Here is a 23,951-nt window from a genome sequence, read left to right as displayed (position 1 = left end):
GAGAGAGAGAGAGAGAGAGAGAGAGAGAGAGAGAGAGAGAGAGAGAGTGTGTGTGTGTGTGTGTGTGTGTGATGTATCTCTTTAATCTCTCTCAATTATAAGAAACTTTCTCTCTAAGAAGACCATATCAACTTACTAAGCTCTGGCTTTTCTGATTTACAAATATTCCAGAGTATAAAAAAGGACATGTGCCAGTCATGAAAAGAGAAGAAAGGGGAATTGTGATATATCTTCTGACAGAATCTGGCAGGTAGTTAGTACTCACAGGTCCATGTTCTGACCGCAGGTGATACATAAGTCCAGCCTTTGATCCATAAGCCTTCCCACAATGGTGACATTTCAATGTCATCTTCTCCAGTTCTGCAGCTTCTTTGCCACATTTTCGGATGTGATACAAGTAGCCCATGATGCTTGTGAAGCTGCCAGAGCAACTCTAAACATGAGAAGGAGGTCTAAAATCTAATCTTATTCCCTTTGACACACTTCTCCAAATACCACAACCTCAGTACCTCCTCCTAACATTACAACATCAACATGCCTTTCCAACATCCCCCATCAGACATAATCCTTTCTCATTCCCAGTTCAATTCCCACCCTTGTTGTCTTGACTAAAGACTACAGTTCTGTAGCGATCCAGTCTAAGTCAAATATCAAAGTACACATTAACACAAAAATATCACTCCAGACTTCCTAAGAAGCTTATGCTTGGATCCTCTCTAAACACTTCAGTAAGAATAAGCCATCCCTGAAGTTTGGGGTGGGGGAAAAAAACAATTATAGAAGGGAAGGAAAATGAAAGAAAAAAGTTGTCTTGCAAGGGGTTACACTAATGAGCAGGAGCTAGAGGAGAAAGGACTTCATTAGGCTTGTGAAAACCAGAGGAACAGGAACTATCCTCAAGACTCAGGCCAACAGAAGCTGTCCTCAGGCAGACATGCAGAGGAGAAGCACGGGGATAAAGAGACCCCAGTTCAGGGAAGGCTCCTACCTCCCGTGTACACTTGAGCTTCCCCATCCTCTTCAGGACCTTCCGGAGTCGCTCTCGTTCATTTGGCTCATCTAGCTCTCCTCCATCTTTCAGGATGGGCTGAAAAAGAGCAGGAAAAGACAGCAAGATTGGAAAATGGGCAAATATTAATTAACAATAGCTAAATAACAATAGTATGCATTTACATAGGGCTTTGAGGAATGCAAAGCAATCCTTTTCAGTCTCCTTTTTAGTGAGATAACAGAAAAAAGGGTGAGAGGCAAGGCAGCACGTACCTAAAGGAAAGAAATCAAACTAAGAAGGTAAGTCGATGTGACCTATAAGTTGTCTGAGCCCCTAAGCTTTTCTTTATCCTTCTAGTCAGATGGAACTGTAATTGCAATGAGAACATGATCTCTGAGCCCTGCCTTCACCTTAGGCCAGTCATCATGGGAATGTATTAATCTACAATAAGTGAACTAGCTGTAGATTCAGCCTCAGATTTCATCCTCTGACTAAAAGTCCATCAGCTCATGTTGCTGCCTCAGTATCAATATTTCCTCTGGGACTTCCTCACCAATCCAGGTAAGTGTCTAGACACCATGTGCTTTCCACTGACCCAGAAGAACACATAAAATTTCTTACCAAATTATTATGGTCTGCCATGACATGGTATTTCATCCCTGCCAATGACCGAAGTTGTTTCCCACAGTGGTGACAGGTGTACATCTCCTGAAGGATTAAAGAGTCTCTTAGTGCCATAAGTAAACAAAAATTAGCAAGAACGATCAACAGAGAACCAGAAGGACACATCAGCCGCACAATCTGCTCACACGTGCATGTATGCCATCCCTCTAACCCAAGTACACACAATCCAAATCACCTATATATGTGTCCACATGTATTTAGTGTGAAGTATAAGTTCCTTGAGGGCAGGTGTTTTTGTATCTCTAGTTTCACACTTGGCTTGGTCCATAGCAGGTGCTTAATAAACACTTGCTAAGTTAATCTCAACTGCCTATTTAGAGCCTGGAGGCCTGGGGACATAAGTGCAATCATTTCACATGCCCATTCTCACCTGTCTGCAGTTTCCCATGTGCTTCTTTAGACCCTCTACTGTCTTCCTCACCACTGCCCGACAGGTTGGACAAGACACTCTGCCTTTATCCAAGATCTCCAGATACCACTGCTCCTCCACACTGCCTGCAGAGGAAAGCATTTCACACATCAATGAACAGTTCCCCAGAAGAACACTTCCACATAACTAGAGAAAGGCATTCTCTGAGGATTACCTTACCTGTGAGGACACAACAAGGTGCCTGTGTGTCCTCACAGGGTTGTAAACATCAGGAGGCATGTCCTCAACATCCTCAGGGAATGAATAGTCACTTCTATCACATCTCTTTGAGGAGCCAACATCAGAGTACAATGAATGCTAAGGGGAAAAGATCTGCCTCCAAAAGAAACAACAAACCTATCAAAAAGACTCTAGGAACAGAGTAACTTCAGCACTTCAAAAACTTGTTGTTTTTTACCAGCGTGAGTGCACCAGTGAGCAAAAAACATTAACTATTTGGCGGCCAACCTTTTGGTGATTACTTTTTCCAAATTTAGCTCAGCTAATCTTCAGAGAATTGTCCATCAAGAGCCCATAGTCAAAGCTCTTCCAGTTCGGTAGACTCTGCCAGAGCTTGCACTTCTCTGCCATAGCCTCTGAGAATACTGGGCGATATCCACACCAATATCAGATACTAGAGGTCTTTAGTGGAGGAATGGCAATTCAATTCAACTACTACATAAGTGAGTATCTTCCAACACTCTTAGTCTCACTACAAGTATACTGGGAAGGATGAGATCTTTAAGACATATATAATGTTTAACAGTGCTCCCCAGACCATTGGTTCTGCTTCCAGCCTAACCCCATCACTACTGTCCAGAGATGCAATCCCTTTGGAGCTAGACCCTGGCAACTGCTTCTGCAGGTACTACCACCCTTGACTTCTTTGTAGTTATGGCTGCTAAAGAACTGGAAAAGAAAGTTCTTGTCAACAAATTCCTTGGTATTATTTAATAGTTAAAAATAAAAAACAAATAACAGTTTTTTCAGTGAAAATGAATTAAAGAATATGCATTACAAGGGCGGCTAGGTGGCACAGTGAATAGAGCACCAGCCCTGGAGTCAGGAGGACCTGAGTTCAAATCTGGCCTCAGACACTTAACACAAAAAACTAGCCGTGTGACCTTGGGCAAGTCACTTAACCCCAATTGCCCTCCAGAAAGGAAAAAAAAAAGAATATGCATTACAAGGGCGACTAGGTGGCACAGTGAATAGAACACCAATCCTGGAGTCAGGAGAACCTGAGTTCAAATCCTCAGACATTTAACACTTACTAGCCGTGTAACCTTGGGCAAGTCACTTAACCCCAATTTCCCTGCCTTCCCCCCTCAAAAAAAAAAAAAAAGAATATGCATTACCAACCTCATTGTGGCTATGACCTAAGGATCACAGGATCACTCTACCTGTATACCCAGCACTCAGCACCATGCTTCACACATAGTAAATGCTTAACAAACGCTCATTGATTCACTCATTCAGACTACCAAAAGCTTCCAGTGACACACATACCTGCTGGATAACTTGGCGGATCCTTCCGGATATAACGGCTCTGGGTTCTGGGGCTATGCTGAGTTCTAGGCCGCTGTTTCTTTCCTATTGCAAGAAACAGTTGAAACCCAAAACATCAGTTTTGCTGGGCTCTAAGTCTAACCCCAAAACCCTTTTTATCCCTCTACAAAGCTGACTCCCTTTCAAGTCAGGGAAGAACCCAGAGATATGGTAAGGTAGTCCAAAGGTCTTTTCCAGTTTCTTAGAATAGAAGAGATTCAAGGAACTAGAATGTTTGACAAGGACAAAAATTTGAAAACTATTACCAAGGCCTATTTCTCTTTACCTCTGGAGGACTCAAACCTAGCCAACCCTGTGAATGAAAGTACATGTCATTTCTTTTACCAGAAAGCTTTTGCTTCTTCTGAGGAAATTCTTCATAGTCTTCATCTTCCTCCCCACTAGTCTTCCTCTTCCCTTTGCTTGGCACTCCACCTGTAACTAAGGAAAGAACAGATGGCATCTCAGCTTGAAGATGAACGTCTAGGTCTGCAACCAAGGCATCCATTATGCTTTCTTGTAATCAACACAAAATCCAAGGGAAAGGTCCTCAAAAAACTAGAAACTTCACAAGGATATTTATGTACATTTTAGGTAAATGTATGTGTAGACCTCTTATATGAAGATCCACTGTGTGATTCTCATCAGAGAGAAGAATAGAGGTTAAAGAATGCTACATAGGCATAGCTATAAGCCAACATAAAGAATAGCTTGTTAGACAATTAAGTCAGGAACTCACAGAGAGAGGATACCAGTTAAATCTAATCACTAAAGCTTCAGGGAGAAACAGGAATTGCTGGATAGAGGCTTTTATTATTACCATGATACCATGAAGTCTTAACCTGATACCAGAAACTTTCTAATTAGGGTTGAGATATCCAAAATAAAAGTTCTGTAGGCAGGAAGAACAAAGTATTATCAATCTAGGATGATATAAAGCCCTATGATTTTGTTATCCTAAGAAATAGTTTGGCATTTTTTGTTTTTATAGGAATTTGCATTTATTAACCAGACAGCCAACTCCCTATCCCAGGAAAAAGAAATATTCCTGCAAGACGCACAGGATTCATACCTTCACCATGAGGATGAGAAGCTGCTTTGATCCCTCTCATTTCCAACCAATAAGTCGGTTTTCTGATAGACGTACGACCACCACTCACCAACTTTCGGGAAGAGGTAGAGAATGCTTCACTTTGGGAGTCATGGTCAGGTGAAGTGCCCTGGAAGCTGTTATCCCCTGTGGCACAATGGGTCCTGCTAGTAACACAATACAAAGAAAGGTACACGCCAAAGAGCAATGTTTCTACTTTTTTTGTTTTTAATTATAAAAAAAACAATGAATGTGCTCCTAAAGCAAAAGGCTATGAAGTCAGAGCATCAAGGAACATGTGGTTCAATGTCTATCAAATAAACCTTAAGACAAAATTAATGACATGTTTAATGATACATAATCATAGCTGGGATACAAGATAGTCAAGGGGAAATGGAAAGTAATTGATGTCAATGGCTGTAATTATTATTACTTATAAAGTTCAAACCAAGAATTTCTGGGATTAGGCGAAAGTCACTGAAACTGGGTAGAATAAGAAGCTACCTTAAATTCAATCTAAGGATCTCTAGATCCAGAATCTAAGAGGAGCAAGGAGAAAATTGAGTAGGCACAAGTGACAGGAGAGAGAAGGCAACTTATAGCTAGCTCTTAGTTGGCCTCAATTCTCCTTAGATCCTGCGTTTTAAGTTGTCAAACTGCATTATCACACTCAAAAGCACGTGTGATCTCATTATGGGTACCTTCTTCCCACTGTACTAAATGTAATGCATATATTTCTTCTCATCTTGCATGGGACTGTCTATGTCCTCTCATAAATCTTCCTCAGTAGTCTATAAAGTGCTTGGAGCCTTTCTCTAGGTCTCCTACACTGTTCAAATGGTGTACACACAGGCTATCAGTTATCTCTTTCTCTCCCTACATGACCAATCAACCTTTTTTCTGGTGATAGATCTCTGACATTTTTTTACTCTGCTTCACCTTAGTAATTCTTGATTGTTTTACATGCACAAGTGTTCCCATTTCCTTCCATCTTTTCTAACAGACTATCTTCTCTATCATCCTTACTCTCTCATTAATCTTCAATCTCTCCCAGTCCACTGGCTGTTTCCCTATTGTATAGCCTAGGTATATAGACTGTTTGCCTATACACATATCCATGTCTTCAAAAATTGATCCATCCCTTCCTACTAGGTACTGTACTATGTCATTTTTTCCTTTTGCAGCTATACTCCTTGAGTATATAATCGATACACCATCTATAATCAATACCTCCACTTCCTTTTCTCTCGTGTCTACTTAACAATCTATAGTGTGACTTCTGACCTCATCATTCAAATAAAACTGTTCTCTACAAATTTACCAATGACTTCTTAATCACTAAATTGAGTGACCCTTTCATTCCTCATCCTTCTTGACCTCTATGGAGCCTTTGACACTATCAACCTCTTCTCTCTAGGTTTTCATGACACTCTCCTAGATATTCATCCAGGTCACATATGCTAATCACTTTCCCCAGGGCTCTGTCCTGTGCCCTCTTCTCCTTCTATACTATTTCACTTAGAGATCTCATCAGCTCAAATGTATTGATTTCTATTAAGATGATTCTAAGATCTATTTGTCCAGACCTAACCTCTCTCGACCTTCAATCTCACATCTCCAACTGCATATTGGACATCTCAACCTGTGTATCTCTTAAGACATCTCAAACTCAACATATCCTAAACTGAACTCATCTCTCCCCCAAAACCCTCCCTTCTTCCTAACTTCTCTATTATTGTGAAGGGTACCACCATCCTCTCAGTCTCACAACACTGACACCTCACTCTCTTTCACCATAGTGAATCGCGTGCCAAGTCCTATCATTTCTACCTTCATAGCATCTCCCATTCTCTCCTCTAATACTGCCACTACCCTAGTGCAGGCCCTTATCACCTAATGCTAGTACTATTCCAATAGTCTACTAGTTGATTTCTCTGCCTCAAACCTCCCCTCATTCCAATCAATTTTCCACTCAAGCACAGGTCTGATCATGTCATTCTTCCCAAAACCCACTCGATCCACTCCAGGGGCTCCCTATTTCCTCCAGGGTCAAATATAAAATACAGTTTGGTTTTTAAAGCTGTCCATAACCTGGCCTCTTCTTTCCATCTTTACAGCCTTGTTGTACCTCCCCCACACCTTCCATATATTCAGGGATCCATTAACACCAGCCCCCTCACATCTTCCAACTCTGGCCATTGCTGTCCCCCATGCCTGGAACACTCTCCAATATTATCTCCACCTTCTAGCTTCCCTGGCTTCTTTCAAAACTCAGCTCAAGTCCCACCTTCTACAGGAAGCCTTTCTCAATCCCCGTTAGTGCCTTCCCTGGGATAATCTCCAACTTGCCCTGTATATATGCTGTTTTTATTCAGCCCTTTGTGAGTTGTCTCCTCCATTAGACTACGAGATCCTTGACAGCAGGGTCTGGTTTTTGCCTTCTTTGTATCCTTAATGCTCAGCATAGTGTCTGGCACTGAGTGGATGCTTAATGAATGCTACCTGACCGACATCTATCATGTACTTCTCCATCACCCTTTGAGTGATCTCCAAATTTAGCTCCTCAGAGACAGATGTTCCATTGCTCATAGCTATATGGTACCACCAAAAAAATATAGATGTTAAATATATGATCCTTTGTTTCCCGGAAGAGCTTAGTGTCATTAAAAGCACTACATAAGTTTCCACAGACAACCCAGCTTACTTTCCTGGTTAAACTCTGGGCCCAGCTCATGAACGATTCACATGCAGTGTCTATCCAAGATATATGTTCTATGGGTCATCTATCCAACTACACATCATAGTCTGAACAAATAACAAGCATCCTTCATCCACTTGGCTCTTCCTGTGTAAGCAGTTAGACGGAACTCTTCTGAGTGCTTATGAATCTAATCCTAATTTAGGAGGTTCTTTAATGTTTCCAGGATTGCTATAATCAGTACAATGTCATCATTTTCACCAAAAGACACACTTAGAGGACCCTGATAGGGAATCCCTCTTCAATTTGAACTGCACACTGGACAACTACATGATGATAAAGTTGTGTCATTTTATGCAACATCTGATACTAATAATCCGAGGATCAAAGGAAGTTATCTCCATTGCTACCCCTTTTAAGGAATCTTAATATCTGCATAACAGACCCCTTTTCAAAGAAAAAGCATTAAGGGGAAATTTGCTGCAAAAAATCAAATGCTTTTTAACAGTCCCCAAATAATAGGCACAGTTGGATCCTGCTCCTTTCCATCAGCTGTGTAACCAAAGACGTGGTTTGCTATAAATAATCTGCAAACATCATCTTGTTTCCTTCTCGTGCTTCCATCAAGGATACTCTTGATGAGTTTGAGATTATTCTCAACAAAGACTCTACAGAAATGAAAAAATGGACATGCGGGCCAGCAGCTACCGACATTTTCTCAGTCTTTGGGGGGAAACATTAAAAGTTCTTAACTTTTTCCAACCACTTGGTACACTCCTCTCTTTCACCTATCTTGAGAATCCGTTTTACAACACCTTCAGAATTTAGTTACCTCCAACTTGGATTTCCTCCGCACAGACATGGCCTAATCCTAAAAATTCCATTTTTATTTCCTCCTGAATCCTATAAGGGAGTGTGATAATGGAATTTAAATGTGACAGCTCCATCACTGATGGCAAAAGGAGTTTGTTACAGAAATCTTAACAGATCTTTTCCATTTTTCATCTGTAAACTTCCTCCTGGGACCATCTTTAAATGCCTTTGGAATGTTGGCTTTCTTGTCAAATTTTCTGTAAACTTGTTTTTCCCTTCACTACTTCTTCCTCTTTTGAGGTGATGCTATTCATAATTTTCTATCATTTAACTCCATAAGATTTTCAAAAGAACTTATGTATTAATTGGTATTGTCCTTGGTTTTCATATTTCTCCACTTGACAAAGGGACCAAATACTTCATGGCTGAGACAGTGAGTAGTAAGTTCTTTTGGTTTCTTTATGTCCAATGATTTGTAACAGTTAAGCTTCCTTAGGAAACAGTAAAAGTATATGTCAATTTCTTTACTTTTATTCATTTCCCATTTTTTTGACACCAACAGCTTATCAGGTTGAAGGTGCCTTAATTGCATGCCATATTTTCTCTCTTACTCTTTCTTCTGAATTGCTATTGATTCTATTTGTTTTAACAAGCTTATGGTCTGTCTCATTCAGAGAGTTAATTCTGAAATGTCTTCCATATCAGCAACTAGCAGTTTCCTGTCTGTTAAAATAAAAGCAATTTTATTTCTATGATATTTGGTGTTTGTCATATTGAGCATTTTCTGACTCCCTTTTAAAAGTCTTCATGTATGCCAACATGAGGCTTCTCATCTCTTACTCCTTAACCCTGTTTTCCAATGTATTTTCCCCCATCCTTCCTGTGCACATTTTTTCATTTATGCCTCCTGTGTAATGCCTTTTTTTTATTCCTCCATTTACCTTCAGTTACCAGGACAACTTCCTCTTCAAATTACTTTGTATTTACTTATCTGAATATGTGTAATAATCTCCCCAGTTAACTGGAAATGAAAGGAAGGAGAATTTCAGTTTTGTCTTTTAATCTCTTATGCCTAGTGCCTAGCAGGGGTTTGTTTGTTGAATTAAAGTTACTGTATAATGAAGGATATGTTGCCTAGAGGCAGCTAGATGGTGTTGTGGATACAGAGCTGGGTCTGGAGTTTAAATCTAGCATCAGGCACTTACTAGCTCTATGACCTAGAGCAGGTCACTTAAACTGTTTACCTCAGTTTCCTCAATTGTAAAACAGGGATGATAATAATAGTACCTACTTCCCAAGGTGGTTGTGAGGATTAAATATTTGTAAAGCATTTAGCACAGTGCCTGGCATATAATAGGTGCTACATAAATGCTAACTATTTAATTTGAAGGATCTTAAGTTCTTCATAGAATTGCTTTATCTCTTTATCCTTACAAAACATTGCACCACCATGAAAGTGGAATTATCTTCACAGTGATTTTTTGCATTTTGAACACTACTAGACAAGAAGACCAAGTACCCCATGAAATGATGTTTCTTGCTCCTTCTGGACACTTATTTTAAAAAATGCACCAACTCCTTTGTCTATACAAGGAGAACCTGTGACTCATTCTTTCATTCAGTTGTAACTTTAACAATTGTTATTCCTGACATCCTCACCATAACATAAAATCAGAAGATACAGAAAGTTACAACCCTCTACTGTGTGTTGCTTCTACTAAGTACGGGGGCAGAGAGATCCAAAGGTAAATTAGACTTGTTATCCACTCTCAAAGATCTTATAATCAAAAGGAATGGTAGTTGTGTCTCTTTCTTTTTTTTTTTTTATTTTATTTTTTTTAAAGCAGTCGGGGTTAAGTAACTTGCTCAAGATTACACGGCCAGTTATTGCTGGGTGTGGTGCTGAGTATCTGAGCCCGGATTTGATCCAGGTCAATCCCGAAACTGGAGCCAGTGCTCTTACTCGCTGAGCCACCTGGCCGCCCCTAAGCAATTGGGGTTAAGTAACTTGCTCAAGGTTACACGGCCAGGTGTTTCTGGGTGGGTGCTAAGTGTCTGACCCCGGGATTCGATCTCCAGGTCTTCTCAACACTGGAGCTGGTGCTCTTACTCGCTGTGTGTGTCTCTTTCTTAAGAGGAAAATGAAGTACCATACATTCACTTCTAGCTGGAGTAAAGTTAGGTGGTGCAGTGAATGGAGCACCGGCTTTAGAATCAGGAGGACCTGAGTTCAGATCCTGCCTCAGACACCTAACACAAAAAACTAGCCGTGTGACCTTGGGCAAGTTGCTTAATCCCAATTGCCCTTCAAAGAGAAAAAAAAAAAAAAGAATAACATAATTTACTTCCATTAGTAGTCATGTCTACTTAGTCATTGAAGACCTCATTTATAGTACCAAGAGTTACATTAATGTTCATAAAACAGTCCAAAATATATGATTTTTGGCATCCTGTACCCCCCCTTTTCACTCATCTGTCACTATCACTGGAGAAGGGGAGCAGGTCCACAGGACCAAATGACATTTTACTATTTAATAGTATGTTGCATGGGTTGCCATGATCAAAGAATTCATCACCAAATGAACAATCTAATGCCCAGTCCTTGGAAAACAAACTGCCTATTGCTCAGACTGTCCTTCAAGTCCTCCCAGGTTGGCAGACCCTGACAAAGTTTATACTCCACTACAGGCTCCTAGAACCCAAGGCCATCTCTATGCTATGATGAGGAAATAAAACAGGAATTTGTGGACAACTCTGACAAGAGAAAGAAAAGCACTATCATGTTCTAAACCAAACTAACTCTAGGACTCAAGTATCTATCCTTTGACTCCCCAAAACTAAGGCCAAGAATATACATGTAAGTCAAGGGCTATCTGAATATTCAGGTCCTGGATATCCTCTGACAAGAAGGAAGATGTAACTATATTAACTCCTTAAGGCTAGTGGTCTTAAGGCCTCAGAAAAGCTTCCTATTTGGCCAAGATCCACTCTATTTCCTTCCACCTGCTTGAAAATGGCTATGAACCATGATGAACATTCCTCCTCTCCTCTGTGCTAATTATTCCCTCCACCTGCACAAAATTCCAAGGTTTCTGACTTAGTAGGTATGATTTAAGGGAAAGCTCTAATTCAAAATTCTCCTTCCCAAATAGCCTGAAATTCCACTAAGAAATTAATGTGAGGGTTCTTGTGGTTAAAAACATTTTTGTGTCAACTTAGTAACCATCACTAAAAAAATCAAGTAAATATACAAAATAAGGAAGAAAATCTTATATAATATCCTTAGTATTGAAGAAGGTAGAGCCAAATGAATTAAACAAAAATGATAAAATGCTTTTGTTCTCCCTCCTTCCGGGTGTGTCTGATCCTCTGGCTTTGTAGCAGTTAATTTGTTTTCATTAGTAAAAATCCCTGGTAATGTTAAGGGAGAAGCTATCAGTTATTTACCCTTTGACATAACCAAGATTCACTGAGGGAATACAACAGAGGATACTGGATTCCAGTGAAGTAGGCAGGCAAATGAGAGTTTAGGAAAACAAATGAGAGCAACAGGAGATGGTAAAGGGGCAAGGAGAGAGGTAGGAAAAGACCAAAGACAATTTTTTCCTTATCCCCTCCCACAGACCAAGATGTCATTTCCCTTTTGTCAGTTTTCTGAAGCCCCTCTCTTCCCTCTTTGCCTGCCTACAGCTTAGCATGAACTATACTCAGAGCAGTAACATGATATGACATCATCACTTTTCTCCCCATTTGCATTCTATCAATCCTTCAAAGACCAGTTCAATACTGACTTTGTGAAGTCATCCCATCTTCCCTAAACCACCCCAGCTAGAAGTGAACTTATGGTACTTCATATTCCTCTTAAGAAATAGACACAACTACCATTCCTTTTGATTATAAGTTCTTTGAGAGTGGATAACAAGTCTAAGTTACCTTTGGATCTCTTTGCCCCCATACCTAGTAGAAGCAACACACAGCAGAGGGTTTAATAACTGGTCAAATGAAGCACTAAAGCCTTCCCCAGAAATCAGATAAATCACAGAGTAAAGATGTTGCAAGAGAATGAGTACTGACAATCAGGAGATCTGTGTCACAGTCCCACTTCTACCAGTGTTTAATTTGGAACAAGTTATTTAATGCCCCTGAATCTGTTTCCTCCTAAGTACCTAAATACCAAGCAACTAAGGGTGGTAGAACTAAGGGTCAATCAGGCCCCTTTCAACTCCTATGATTTTACACTAGTAGTAATAATGATATTTGTGGCAGCTAGGTGGCACAGTAGATAGTGCTGGGTCTGGAGTCACAAAGACTCACCTTCCTGAGTTCACTACCTGTGTGACCCTGGCAGTTCACTTAACCTTATTTGCTGCAGTTCCTCATCTGTAAAATGAGCTGGAGAAGGAAATGGCAAAGCACTGCAAAATTTTTGCCAAGAAAATCCCAGATAGGGTCACAGACACACTAGAAAAATGACTAAATAGTAACAAACAGTAACATTTCTACCTATACCTAGCCTGTGAGATAGTGTAATTGTTATAGTCCCATCTCACACACAGAAACTGTGGGCCAGAGAAGTTCAATAACGTGGACTATCCATAGGACCTAGATGGAAACTCCCTAAAAGGTCATCTCCAGCAGGTTTTCTACTACACCACAGTGGCTTGTACTTACTAATTCAAATGCTATCAGTCTTTCCTTCCTCATCTTAAGCCAAATTCATACCTTTCTATTCATACCTACCATTCAAAGCAACCTTCTAGGAATTCCCCTCTGTTCTTTGCACACAATTCGAGGAAGGCAACCAGATAGCCTAATGGATAGTATTGGTCTAGGAGTCAGACCACCCCAGGCACTCCTTAACTAAGTGAGCCTGGGAAAGTCACTTAACCTTCCATTACCTCAGTTTCATTATCTCTAAAATAGGGATAGTAGCTATAGACCTCACTTCATAGGGATGTGGCGACTGTAAATAAGATAAAATAACATATGCAGGGGTGGCCAGGTGGCACAGTGAGTAAGATCGCCAGCCCTGCAACTGGGAGGACCCAGGATCGGTTCTGGCCTCAGATACTTAACACCCACACAAAATAACTGGCCGAGTAATCTTGGGCAAGTTACTTAACCCCAATTGCTTTTAAAAATAAAAAAAATATATCATATGTACAGCTCTTAACAATAACTAGTTGTTATGCTAAGAAAGTGATTAAAATGTCCCAACAATTTTAACCCAAAGATCCCACTGTGAGGTATATACTCCATGGAGGTAAAAGATTGAGGGTTAGGGGAAAGGTCTTATATACGTACTAAGATATTTATAGCAGCAACTTCTGTGGTGGAAAGAACTGGAAACAATGTAGGTGACATGACTGGGGAACAGCTAAAGAAATTGTTGCATAGGAATGAAATGGAACATTACTTTACTGTAAGAAACCATAAATATAAAAAGTAAAAATAAGCATGAGAAGACATATATGAACTGAAGCAAAATGAAGTTGAACCAGGAAAAATATATGCAACAAGAAAAAAAATCAAAGTTAAATATCAATTATAATGATTATTCCTATCTTTGAAGATGGCTTGGTAAAACAATGCTCCTTAATTGGGGGGGGGAGGGGGAGAAGGGGGAATAATCTTTAAAAAATTATGACCCAAAGAAGAAGTATGAGAATTCATTTGCCTTTCTTTAAAGAGGTAAGAGACTCTAGATGTAGAAAACTGCATATACTGTTAGCCTTGGTTGACAGGTCAGTTAGTTTTGCTGAAGTGCTTTTTTTCTTTTTTTTTTAAATAAAGGATGGCTCTCAGGAAGGAATATATTTGGAACTGAAGGTAATTAAAGGATATTTATCATTTTTAATAATAAAAATAGCATAAATTCAACAAAAAAAACCTTAAGGCACTAAATAAATGCCAGTTATTATTGAAATTAAAACTTCCTTCTTCCCACTTGCAAAGATGCCTTACATTTTTCCTCAAAACTCCACTATCTTCATGAAGTTCTGTTCCCCACAAAACTTTGTTCTGTATATTTTTAGACCTCTGAAGCAAAAAGGCTATGTTTTTGGAGAAAACCAACCAGGAAAAGTTGAACCCAATCACCTGTTCCCAATTCTCTTTCATTTATATTACATTAACTTTTCAAGCCTTGGGCTTCTCTGCTTATGTCAATAGACCTCTAGGGTCAACCACTGAAGCCTATGGGTCTTTAAAAACTAGGGAGGTCAATCTTATCTATCACCTTCTAAGTATGAAACAGATATGAAAGCAGAATTGCTTAAAAAAAAAAAAGAGTACCAAAAACAAGAGTACAAAACTATTTCCAATTTATGTAAGGCTAAGAAACAGGAAATGAAGAACTGAAAAGATAGGAAGTATACCTATGAATGGGTATACCCGAGTTCTATCCTATATCCTCTCCTTTTCTCTCTACACAAGAAATTCTTAGCCATTATAGACCCCCTTTAACAGTATGGTGAAGCCAATGTATCCCTTCTTAGAATGTTTTAAGATGTATAGAATACATAGGATTACAAAAGGAGTCAATTTTATTAATATAAAGATGCAATTTTTTTTCCCCTTCCAACCTCAAGACACCTCTGAAATCCACACACAAGATACCTTCTATGTCTATGGATCTCAGGTTAAGAACCCCTGTTCTATTCCCTTTCTCAGGGATTTCATCAGTTCCCTTGGTTTCAACCATCAATTCTGGACAACTGGTTCCATAATTTATGTATCTAGACCTGATCTCTCTTCTAAGATCCCTAGGCCCACATCTCCAAATGCCTGCTCAGTATTATCTCCATTTGGACGTTCCAAACTCAACAAGTCTAAGATGGAACTCATCTTTTCTTTTAAACCTACTAAATCTCCTACCATCTCTATTACTGTTCACCAATGTGTGGTAGCACAATTTAAGAAAAAAAGAAACTGAAAGAGAATGTGTGGAAAGATAAGAGATAGGTCTAAGACAATCCTGAGATACACCTATACACAAAGGGCTGCTCATAGATGATCTAGAAAAACGGAGACACTTTCAGACATATATAAAGAATGGCACTGTGATTTTTCTAATAATTCAGGATCACAACCTAGGAATTAATCTAGATTCTTTACTTTCCCTCATCCCACAGTATTAAGTCTTAATGATTCAACCCTTTCAATACCTTTTACATAAGTATCTTTCTCTCTACTCTTACCCTAACTAGGCCCTCTCGACTTGTGCCTAGATTGGGTTGGGGAACTTGAGGCCTTAGGATACATGTGGTCCTCTAGGTCCTCAAGTGCAGCCCTTTAACTGAATCCAAACTTCACAGAACAAATCCCCTTAATAAAAGGATTTTTTCTGTAACACTTGAACTCTAAGGGCCACACTCAAGGACCTGAAAGGTCATATGTGGTGGCCTTAGGGCTGCAGTGCCCCACACCTGGCCTAGACTACAGTAAACAGCTTAACTGGTCTCCCTGCTTTAAGTCTCTCAATTCTCCAATACATCCTCCACATAGTTACTAAATGGATATTATTAAAGCACCATATCTGACCATGTCCCTTGTTCAAACAGCTTTAATGGCTCCTAATCCCACATGCCTAAAGTGCTCTCCTTTTTGGAACTCTACTTCCTTCAAGGCTAATATCAAGTGCCAACTTTTTCAAGAGGCCTTTCCTGATTTCCCTAGTTGTTAGCACCACAACTCCACAAATCACATGTGTCCCCGGTATTTACTTATCTGTAAATATAATGTGCTCTCCTGGTAGAATGGAAGCTCCTTGAGAGTAGGATGAGCTTACTTTCCTAGCACCTAGCACCTAGAACAGAATCTGGCACACAGCAGGAACTTAATCAATGCTTATGAAATAATGCTAATGAAACAAGATTACTTATAACTAAGGAAACAAATCTGGAAAGAAATTCTAAAATTATGAATTGTTCTGGCTTTCTCTCAGCTCTCATCCTCTTGAGCCCTTTGCATGTGGTCAATGTTCACCATTCTCTTTATGATGCTCAGGTCTCCCTGGATTTTAAAGAAGCATCTCCATTTTTCCAGATTATCACCTCTGATCAGTCTCTTATGTACAAGTGTATTTCAGGATTGTCTTAGGCCCTTCTCTCTTCTTTCTATACATTCTCTTTCAGTTTTTTTCTTTAAATAATTTATTAAAAATCCAATGTTGAACATTAACACAAAAGTACAAATAACTGAACTTGCTCAGTAACTATTTACATACAGATTAATCAATTTCAATGTATAATACCATTCCAAGTCCCAATTAGAATTTTTGTCTGTTCTTGACCATTTTTTTTTTTAATTATCTTCTGGGACAGCCAGGTAGCACATCGAGTAAGAGAACCGGCCCCATTGTCGGGATGACCCGGGGATTGAATCCGGGCTCAGACACTTAGTACCCACCCAGAAATACCTGGCCGTGTAACATTGAGCAAGTTACTTAAACCCAATTGCTTAAAAAATAAATAAATAAAATTTTCTTCTCCTGATACATACACTCCATTCTGCTGCTTCTGCTTTTTCCACTTTGTATTATAGAAGTCATTCTAGATTTCTTTTTATTCTTCATAATGTCTTATTGGCATTAAAGATTCTGTTGCATTAACTTGCCATAATTATTAAACATTCTTCTAATGGGTATTTCAGTTGCCTCCACTTTTTTTGTAATTATATACAAAGCTACTGTGAAAATACTTGAATGGGACATTTTTTTGTGTGTTTTTTTTTAAAACACTTTATGTATCGCAGTGGATCTGCTGGGTCAAAGGGCATGATTATTTTTTGTAACTTTTACTATATACTGTCAGACTGCTCTCCAAAAAAGAATCAACAAGTTTGCAATTTCACCAGCAATGAAGCAATGTACCTGTTTTTCACAATTCCACCAGGGCTGAGTTTTGTAGCTTTTAATTTTTTTTGCCTGTTATTATAATCCTGTATTTCCTACAGAGGTTTGCAGAGTTCTCCTCACAAAAAGTGCTAAGCAACATCTCCAACTGCCTACTAGACATCTCTGCCTATATGTAGTAAAGACATTTCAAATTCAACATGCCCTAAATGGAACTCTTTATCTTTCTACTCAAATCCCTTCTTCCTAAATTCCTACTTCTATGGCAAATCCTACTACCATTCTAGTCCTCCAGTTCTAAACCTCATGGTCATTTTCTATTCTTTCTTTCACTTTAACTCTCATAACCAGTTACCAAATCTTGTAATTCTAATTTCACATTTCTCACAATTGTTCCCTATTTTACACTTGCCTCACTCCCAAGTTCAGTCCTTTATTACCTCTTGACTGCACTATTAAAAACGCCTAACTGGTCTCCTTGCATCTAACCCCACTTCAAACCATCCTTCACATAACTACTGAATAAAAAGTCCTGAAGCTAGGTCTGACCATGCCATTTCCCTACTCAAGAAGCTTTGGTGGATCCATTTTCTCTAGGATAAAATATAAACTCTTTGGCATTTAAAACCCTTCACAATCTAGTTCCAGCCTATCTTTCTAGACTAATTTCAAGTTACTCCCTCTCACACACACTAAGTTCCAGTCAGTTTGCTGTTTCCCAAATTCAACATTCCATCTCCTAATCTGGTACCTTTGCACAAGCCACTCTTCATGCCTGAAATGCTCTCTCTCCTGTCTACCTCTTGTAACCTCTAGCGTCCTTCAGGGCCCAACTCAGGCAACACCTCCTACATGAGGCTTAGTTCTGCCCTCTGGTACCAGGCAGAAGACTAATTCATTCCTCTTCCACATAATAGCCCTTGACATACTTGAAGTTAAGTATTATGTGCCCTCGCCCTTACCAAGTCTTTTCTAAGCTAAACATTCTTAGTTCCTTCAATTATCATACAGCGTGATATTGAAGCTCATCCCCATCTTGGTTACTCTCCTTTGGACAGTCTCCACCTCATCTCTGAACATGTATTTCCTCCAGGAAAATGTAATCTCATTGATGTAAAGGGCTATTGAATATTATCAGTGCTTTGCACACAGCAAGTACCTAATAAAAAGTTAGACTCAACTTCTGATGTCCCTTCAAACTTTAAAATTTTGTGAAATTGGAAACTATAAGTTGCTTAAAAATAGATGATGCTATGCCTGAAATAGCAGAAAAAGTTCAAAATGACTAAGAAAACTGATAGAAAAGAAATACCCAGTAAGGACTTTCTTTCACCTCAAATTTCAAAGTCCTAGGTAATTTTTTTCTTGGGCTCTTTCTAATTGTTTAACACATGGATTGAACTTTCTCATACCTTCAACTCAACAGTGAAACAAAAAACCCAAAGGTTAATTCAATCCTGGGGGTGGGCATAGTAATAAAACAAGAAAGTTTTCATCTAACCTGACCCTTCTCTAAGATAATTTCAGGAGGACCCTCCAAAGCCAAATGGTGCTAAGAACTCTTCAGTTAAACATCTTTTGGTAGAATAGCTACCAAAAGAAAAAAAAAAAACAGAGACTAAAATGTCTTTGACTTTTGCTTTTAATAGTAGGTTTATCTAAAGCAATTCTCAAGGAGAATTTCTTCTGTTTTTGTATTCTATGAAGCACACATGCAACTATGTTTAAATATAATTAATCCCAAACTTCCTTCCCTAAGTAACACAGAAACCCTAATCAAATAAAAGCAAAATAACTACTTTAAATGCACCAGCCATTTAAGGAATTTATAGTCATAGCTGTTGACTACTTTTTGATCTCAACCTCTGATCTCAAACAGAAAATATCTACCTCTCAAACTCCTTTCTGGTTTCCCATGTAATAAAGTTTTAATGCTTCATCTTCAATCCCTCTTAGTTCAAATATCGAGGTCTCGTGGAAAAAACTACATTTGACTATCCATGTTATTCCTTCAAAACAAAAATTTCTAAAGGTCAAAAGCTATCTTTTGAAGGAAGTTTATAAAACCTCAGCACCCTCCTGGCATAAACTTAATAATTAACCAGTCTTACAGAAAAATATTTCTAAAACTGAAAAGATTATCAGTTCAAATTATTTTCATCAGTGTCTTAGTGACAAAGTATCTAATGGCAGTAAGCATCAAAAGCCTTAAGAAATACAGTACAAATATGATGTGGGTCATATTTTCAACTTTTATTGTAATCCATTCTTTTCTGCAGGCTAATGTGTTTTCGAGGCCTGAGCTTGATAACCTGCTTTATCACACAATTACACCAATTCCAGGAAACCTCACTTACTTCTTGGCTTCCACACTCCTCTTGTTCTTCTGCTGCCTGAAGTGTGTGGGTCCGGGGGCCTAGCAAATCACAAACATGGAAGTTACTACTATAAGGAGAGGCAGCGCTGTGAAGGGGACAGAAAGACAACCTCACAACAGTTTACATGCCGTAACTTTATGTCCCTTCTCTGACACAGACAGGCTCGGTGATCCTGGGGAAGGAACTCAACCTTTCAGTGTCCCCAGACAACTCAAGATTAAGTTTCGGAACAGCTGTCCTGTGGCATTAGTTGAGGGAGTTTTTCTCACCAAGAGGTCCCTATACCAATAAACTCATATGTAACTAACTACCCAGCGACCTCGGAAGAGAAAACTACCCAGCCCCCACGAAGAGAAAACCCTCTGCTGGCAAAGGAAGCCACGCTTTCCTAGGAAAATCTCCCCCTCAGCACACAGGCGAGGCATCGCATCCCTCCAGCCTCTGGGAAGGGAGCAGGGCGATCTCCCCGGCCCTGCGCCGGCCTGAGGCCCTGCTAACTGCGCCAGAACCACCGTTTCTACGCCCGCCTAGAAACCCGAGTGCGGGGGCGGGAAGAAAAGCCGCCTCTGGGGCTCGGTAGCGGGGCCGGGAGCAGTCTGAGGAAGAAGAGGAGGAGGACGAAGGAGGCGGACTCGCTACCCACGAAGACGCTCCGGCCTGGGGACCAAGAAACGGGAGCGGTCGAAGCGCGCTATCTCCCCCCACTCCGCTCCTCCCTCAGCCCGGACGGTCTTAGAGTCAGACATGGGAGCCGGAATGTCAATGGGGACGATCCCGGCATCTCACTCTAAAATGAGGGGGTTCAAGGCTCCGGAAGAAGGGCCCCCAAACCAGGCTACTCACAGAAGATACCGCAGAGCGTCCGGAAGGCATCGCCCCCTCCAGGCTTTACTTCAAAAACGTCATCAGGGAGCGACCCAAAGGGACTGGAGAGGAAAGGAGGGTTACGTCACGTCCGCTCCCCTCCCCTCCCGTCTGCGAGCGCCGGAAACCAGAATGTCACGTGGCGACGTTCCCTTTTTCTTTCAGTAGCATTCCTAAGAGTTTTAAACTGTTTGTAGGTTTTAGAATGTAGCAGAAGAGAGGGTGTTTGGAGACCATCAAGTGCAGTCTTCTCCCTCCTCCTCTTTTTTTTTTTTTTTACAGATAGGGAAAATGAAAATTAGAGGAACTGATTCTAGAATGAGAAAGTCAAGATTTGAACCACACTTAAGCTCAGGACCGAGGCTGGTGGCTGGTGCTTGGTAGTTGTTCAGTCGTGTCCGACTCTTCGTGACCCCATTCATTCTTGGCAGTGATTTACTATTTATTTCTCTAGCTCACTTTACAGATGAGGAAATCTGAGGCAAACAAGGGTTAAGTGACTTGCCCAGGGTCACACAGCTAGTTAGTGGATGAGGCCAGATCCAGATCTATCCACTACGCCACCTAGCTGCCCTGGTACTTGCTAGATAGTCATACAGCTCAACACACTCTATTTACTTCTTTTATTCGGGAGAAGTTACAGAAGACCCTCCCCCCCCCCCCCCCAGTAAAAATTTCCTCAGACACACGCTTAGGAATCATGCAAGTGGGGTGATGGAGAGGCAGTGAAAGGAAAGCTAGCAGATTAGCCTGGGGAAGAGCAAAATGAGCACTTGAGTAGATTTTTCTTTCGTAGCTCTGCTGGTTCATCTTTGCCTCAGGGCATGGAACTGAGGCTGCCTCTTGAGTTGTGGATGTCTTTCCAAGACACCTTACCTGTTCTATCACCCTGAGCATCTTGCTGTGGAATCTTTTGTTTTGTCACTGGCCCTCCTAGGATGACTTTATGTCCCTGGCCAGTTTGCTTAGTTTTATTGGATTTCTTTACAGATCCACCGCAGCACTTCCTTTGACCTGGATATGTGTACTGGTGTGATGGTATGGAATGGGAGATCTTGTTGCTCTGTGGAACTGGGGCCCTTCTAGGATGGGGAATCTTACTTTTTGGAACCGGGGATGTGGACCTGTGGGATGGTATAGATTTGGGTGTGGATTTAAGAAATGATCTAGATTGGTTAATCTTTATACTCTTTGGAACCCTACGAAATAGTCTGAATACTTCTGTTTTCTGGCCATCTCTCTCTGTTTTTTTCCTCTCCATTTTAGTGTCTAGACCAGTTGTATCCAGAGACTTGACCCACTGCTTCCCCTCATTTTTGGAACCATGTTGTACGTGAGATTGTTCACGGAAAACTGAGCCTTGCTGCCTGGATGGCCTTTCTCTAGGAACATGCATCCGTTGGAATGAAGGCATTGGTGGATAAACCATACCTAGTGCTTTCTTTATACCCTGGCAGAGCCATTGCATGAATCCTGTGGACTTCTCAGAATATCTGCTTGGAGGAGCTACTTTTTGGGCCTCCTTAGTCCTTCTCTCTGCATGTGTCCCTCTATACTTGAGGGTACTCTGTCTTGACAAGCTTTCAATTTTCTGAGTTGTAGTTCTGATCTCCTTGGGGGTCTTCACTTGTTCTGAGTCAAGGATCCGTTTACCTTCACCTCTAGCCCAGCCACCTTTGCTATCAGTGTCCAGTAAAGAAGGTATTGTGGAGTCATACTGTTCAGACTCTCCACTTTCTGTTTTTGCAACCTCTACTCCCCAGCCAGGTAAATTTCTTTTGATGTGGACTTGAATAGGTCCAGGGGTTTGGGAAGGCTTAGGAGTCTGGAAAGGCTTAGGTCCTATATCTGTCTTAAGACTTAGAGTAAAATTTTTCTTGGTGACATGACAGGTACAGACCTTATCCTTCCTCTTCTTCTCTGATGGGTCAGACTGTGATGATACATGACTCATTGACACCAAAGGCCCTACTTTTCTTTGCTGCTTTGAGGTTTGGGTTTGGTTTCGGGTTCTTAACTTAAAGCCAAGGTGAACCCGAAACTCCCCATGTCCCTCAGAATTACGAAAAAGGCGGAGCTGTGGATAGATAAGAAGCCAAGGCCCAACAGAGTCATGGAACTTGTGGGGGCAACTGTGGCCTGAACATCGGCCACACTGCAGACAGAATGGGTACTGTAGAAACATATCTGTATTTAGGGATGGAGTAAATTGGGGAGACAGTTGATTCTTTAGGAGTTGTTGGGTTATTTTCAGCTGCAGGTCCCGTAGTAGCTGTGTCTGTTCTTGGGAAGAAGTTACTGACAGAGGCCTAGGCTGAGATTCAGAAGTTCTTATCTGTGAACTGACATCTGGTTTTCCATTCTGCTCCACTGAAGCAGACTTCTCAGTACTAGGTACCTTGTGGGAAGAAGTTACTGACAGAGGCCTAGGCTGAGATTCAGAAGTTCTTATCTGTGAACTTATATCTGGTTTTCCATTCTGCTCCACTGAAGCAGGCTTCTCACTACTAGGTACCTTGTGGGAGGAAGGCAGTTGTGGGCTTATACTCTGAGGTAGTTCACTTAACTCTGAGGGGACTTGTTCCCTTTCCTTCCTTCCTTCCATAGGTTCACTGCTGCCTTGGGCTTCTTTTGTGGTCAAGTTGGGATAGTCCTGAGATGTGCTAGGCTTGGAATGCTCTAGCTGTTTGTTGAAGGGTGCATTCTTCCTGCAGAGTTGGCATAGGCTCTCTCTCTGTGAAAGTGAAGTCCTAGGAGGGGTACCCATAATCCTCCCTTGACAGCTCTGGGAAACCATTATTTGTCTTGGTGGGAAAAAATGCCCATTTGGGGCATATGGATAGATAACTGGAGGTGGTCTTTGGACATGAGCCTCCTGGATGTGATTTGTTTGCTGCATCTTAGCCCACAGGTTCTTCTTTAGCATGGAAATAGTAGATGATGATTTTCTCCTTGTCACTCTTCCCTTTGAAATTCGATGCTCCTGGGCCTTCACTTGCCTCTTTGAAATAGGCTGTTTTAGGGCTTTTGGTGTCCTTAATCTTTCTTGACAGAAACTATTCTCTGATCTCCAAGGTGGGAGTAAAGGAGCCTGGAATAGACATTGAGGACTCAGACTCCATTGCTGTAAGGAATATGAGAGTTGCACAGATGGAGGCCTGGGAAGAGTCAAAGGCTGTACTGTCTTGGAAAATTTGCTAGATGTCCTTAAAGTAAAGGGCTTTTGAAGCACCATATTCTCATTCAAATCTCCTAACATTAATCTCAGAATCTCCTGTTTCTTAGAGCCATGAAGGCCTTGTTTCAGTTTAGCAGCAATACTACTAGAACCTAAACTATATAGAGGTGTGGAGCTCTGGAAAAGATGGAAAGAATCCCCAACTGGTGGCTGTAACTCTAGAGTCAATTGCTTAGGATCTATGACTTGAAACTTTGACCTTGAGGTCAACCTGGCGGAGTCTACAACTTGAATATGTGGCCTTGGGGTCGGCTCTACAGAATCTATGACTTGAACATACGGCTTTAGGGTCATCCCCTTAGAATCTTTGAGTTTAGTCTGTGACCCCTGGACCAGCCCCTTGGAATCTGTGAGTCTGACCTGTGACCTTGGGGCCAGCCCTTT

The 23,951-nt window shown here is 40.7% G+C and overlaps 2 protein-coding genes across 4 annotated transcripts in view; both read right to left on the bottom strand.

The window, feature by feature from the left end:
• The window catches only part of ZNF512 (zinc finger protein 512), a 30,971-nt gene extending 10,533 nt beyond the window's left edge, over positions 1-20,438 (bottom strand). Inside the window, exons 1-9 of one of the 3 annotated variants that reach the window (XM_069072097.1) lie at positions 20,309-20,438; positions 19,445-19,503; positions 4,705-4,889; positions 3,978-4,073; positions 3,594-3,677; positions 2,046-2,170; positions 1,613-1,699; positions 989-1,087; positions 266-433 (exon numbers count right to left, since the gene is read on the bottom strand). In XM_069072097.1, coding sequence (XP_068928198.1) covers positions 266-433; positions 989-1,087; positions 1,613-1,699; positions 2,046-2,170; positions 3,594-3,677; positions 3,978-4,073; positions 4,705-4,889; positions 19,445-19,503; positions 20,309-20,338 — 933 coding nt within the window. In that variant the 5' untranslated portion in view covers positions 20,339-20,438. The remainder of the gene's footprint in view (positions 1-265; positions 434-988; positions 1,088-1,612; positions 1,700-2,045; positions 2,171-3,593; positions 3,678-3,977; positions 4,074-4,704; positions 4,890-19,444; positions 19,504-20,308) is intronic. The other 2 variants (XM_069072098.1, XM_069072099.1) reach the window with 2 other exon arrangements.
• A 988-nt stretch (positions 20,439-21,426) lies between these two features.
• Positions 21,427-23,951, bottom strand: part of SPATA31H1 (SPATA31 subfamily H member 1) — a 6,745-nt gene continuing 4,220 nt past the window's right edge. Inside the window, 4 exon segments of the mRNA XM_069071808.1 lie at positions 21,427-21,453; positions 21,549-22,712; positions 22,845-23,581; positions 23,627-23,951. The exon segment at positions 23,627-23,951 is cut by the window's right edge and continues 4 nt beyond it. Of these exon segments, the coding sequence (XP_068927909.1) occupies positions 21,427-21,453; positions 21,549-22,712; positions 22,845-23,581; positions 23,627-23,951 (2,253 nt within the window).

This window comes from Petaurus breviceps, unplaced genomic scaffold (assembly GCF_028583685.1).
Source record: "Petaurus breviceps papuanus isolate PSGF00001 unplaced genomic scaffold, PetGlider_PUasm1.0 90845, whole genome shotgun sequence".
NCBI classification, from domain to species: Eukaryota; Metazoa; Chordata; class Mammalia; order Diprotodontia; family Petauridae; genus Petaurus; species Petaurus breviceps.
This window is presented reverse-complemented; position numbering and strand designations above follow the sequence as displayed.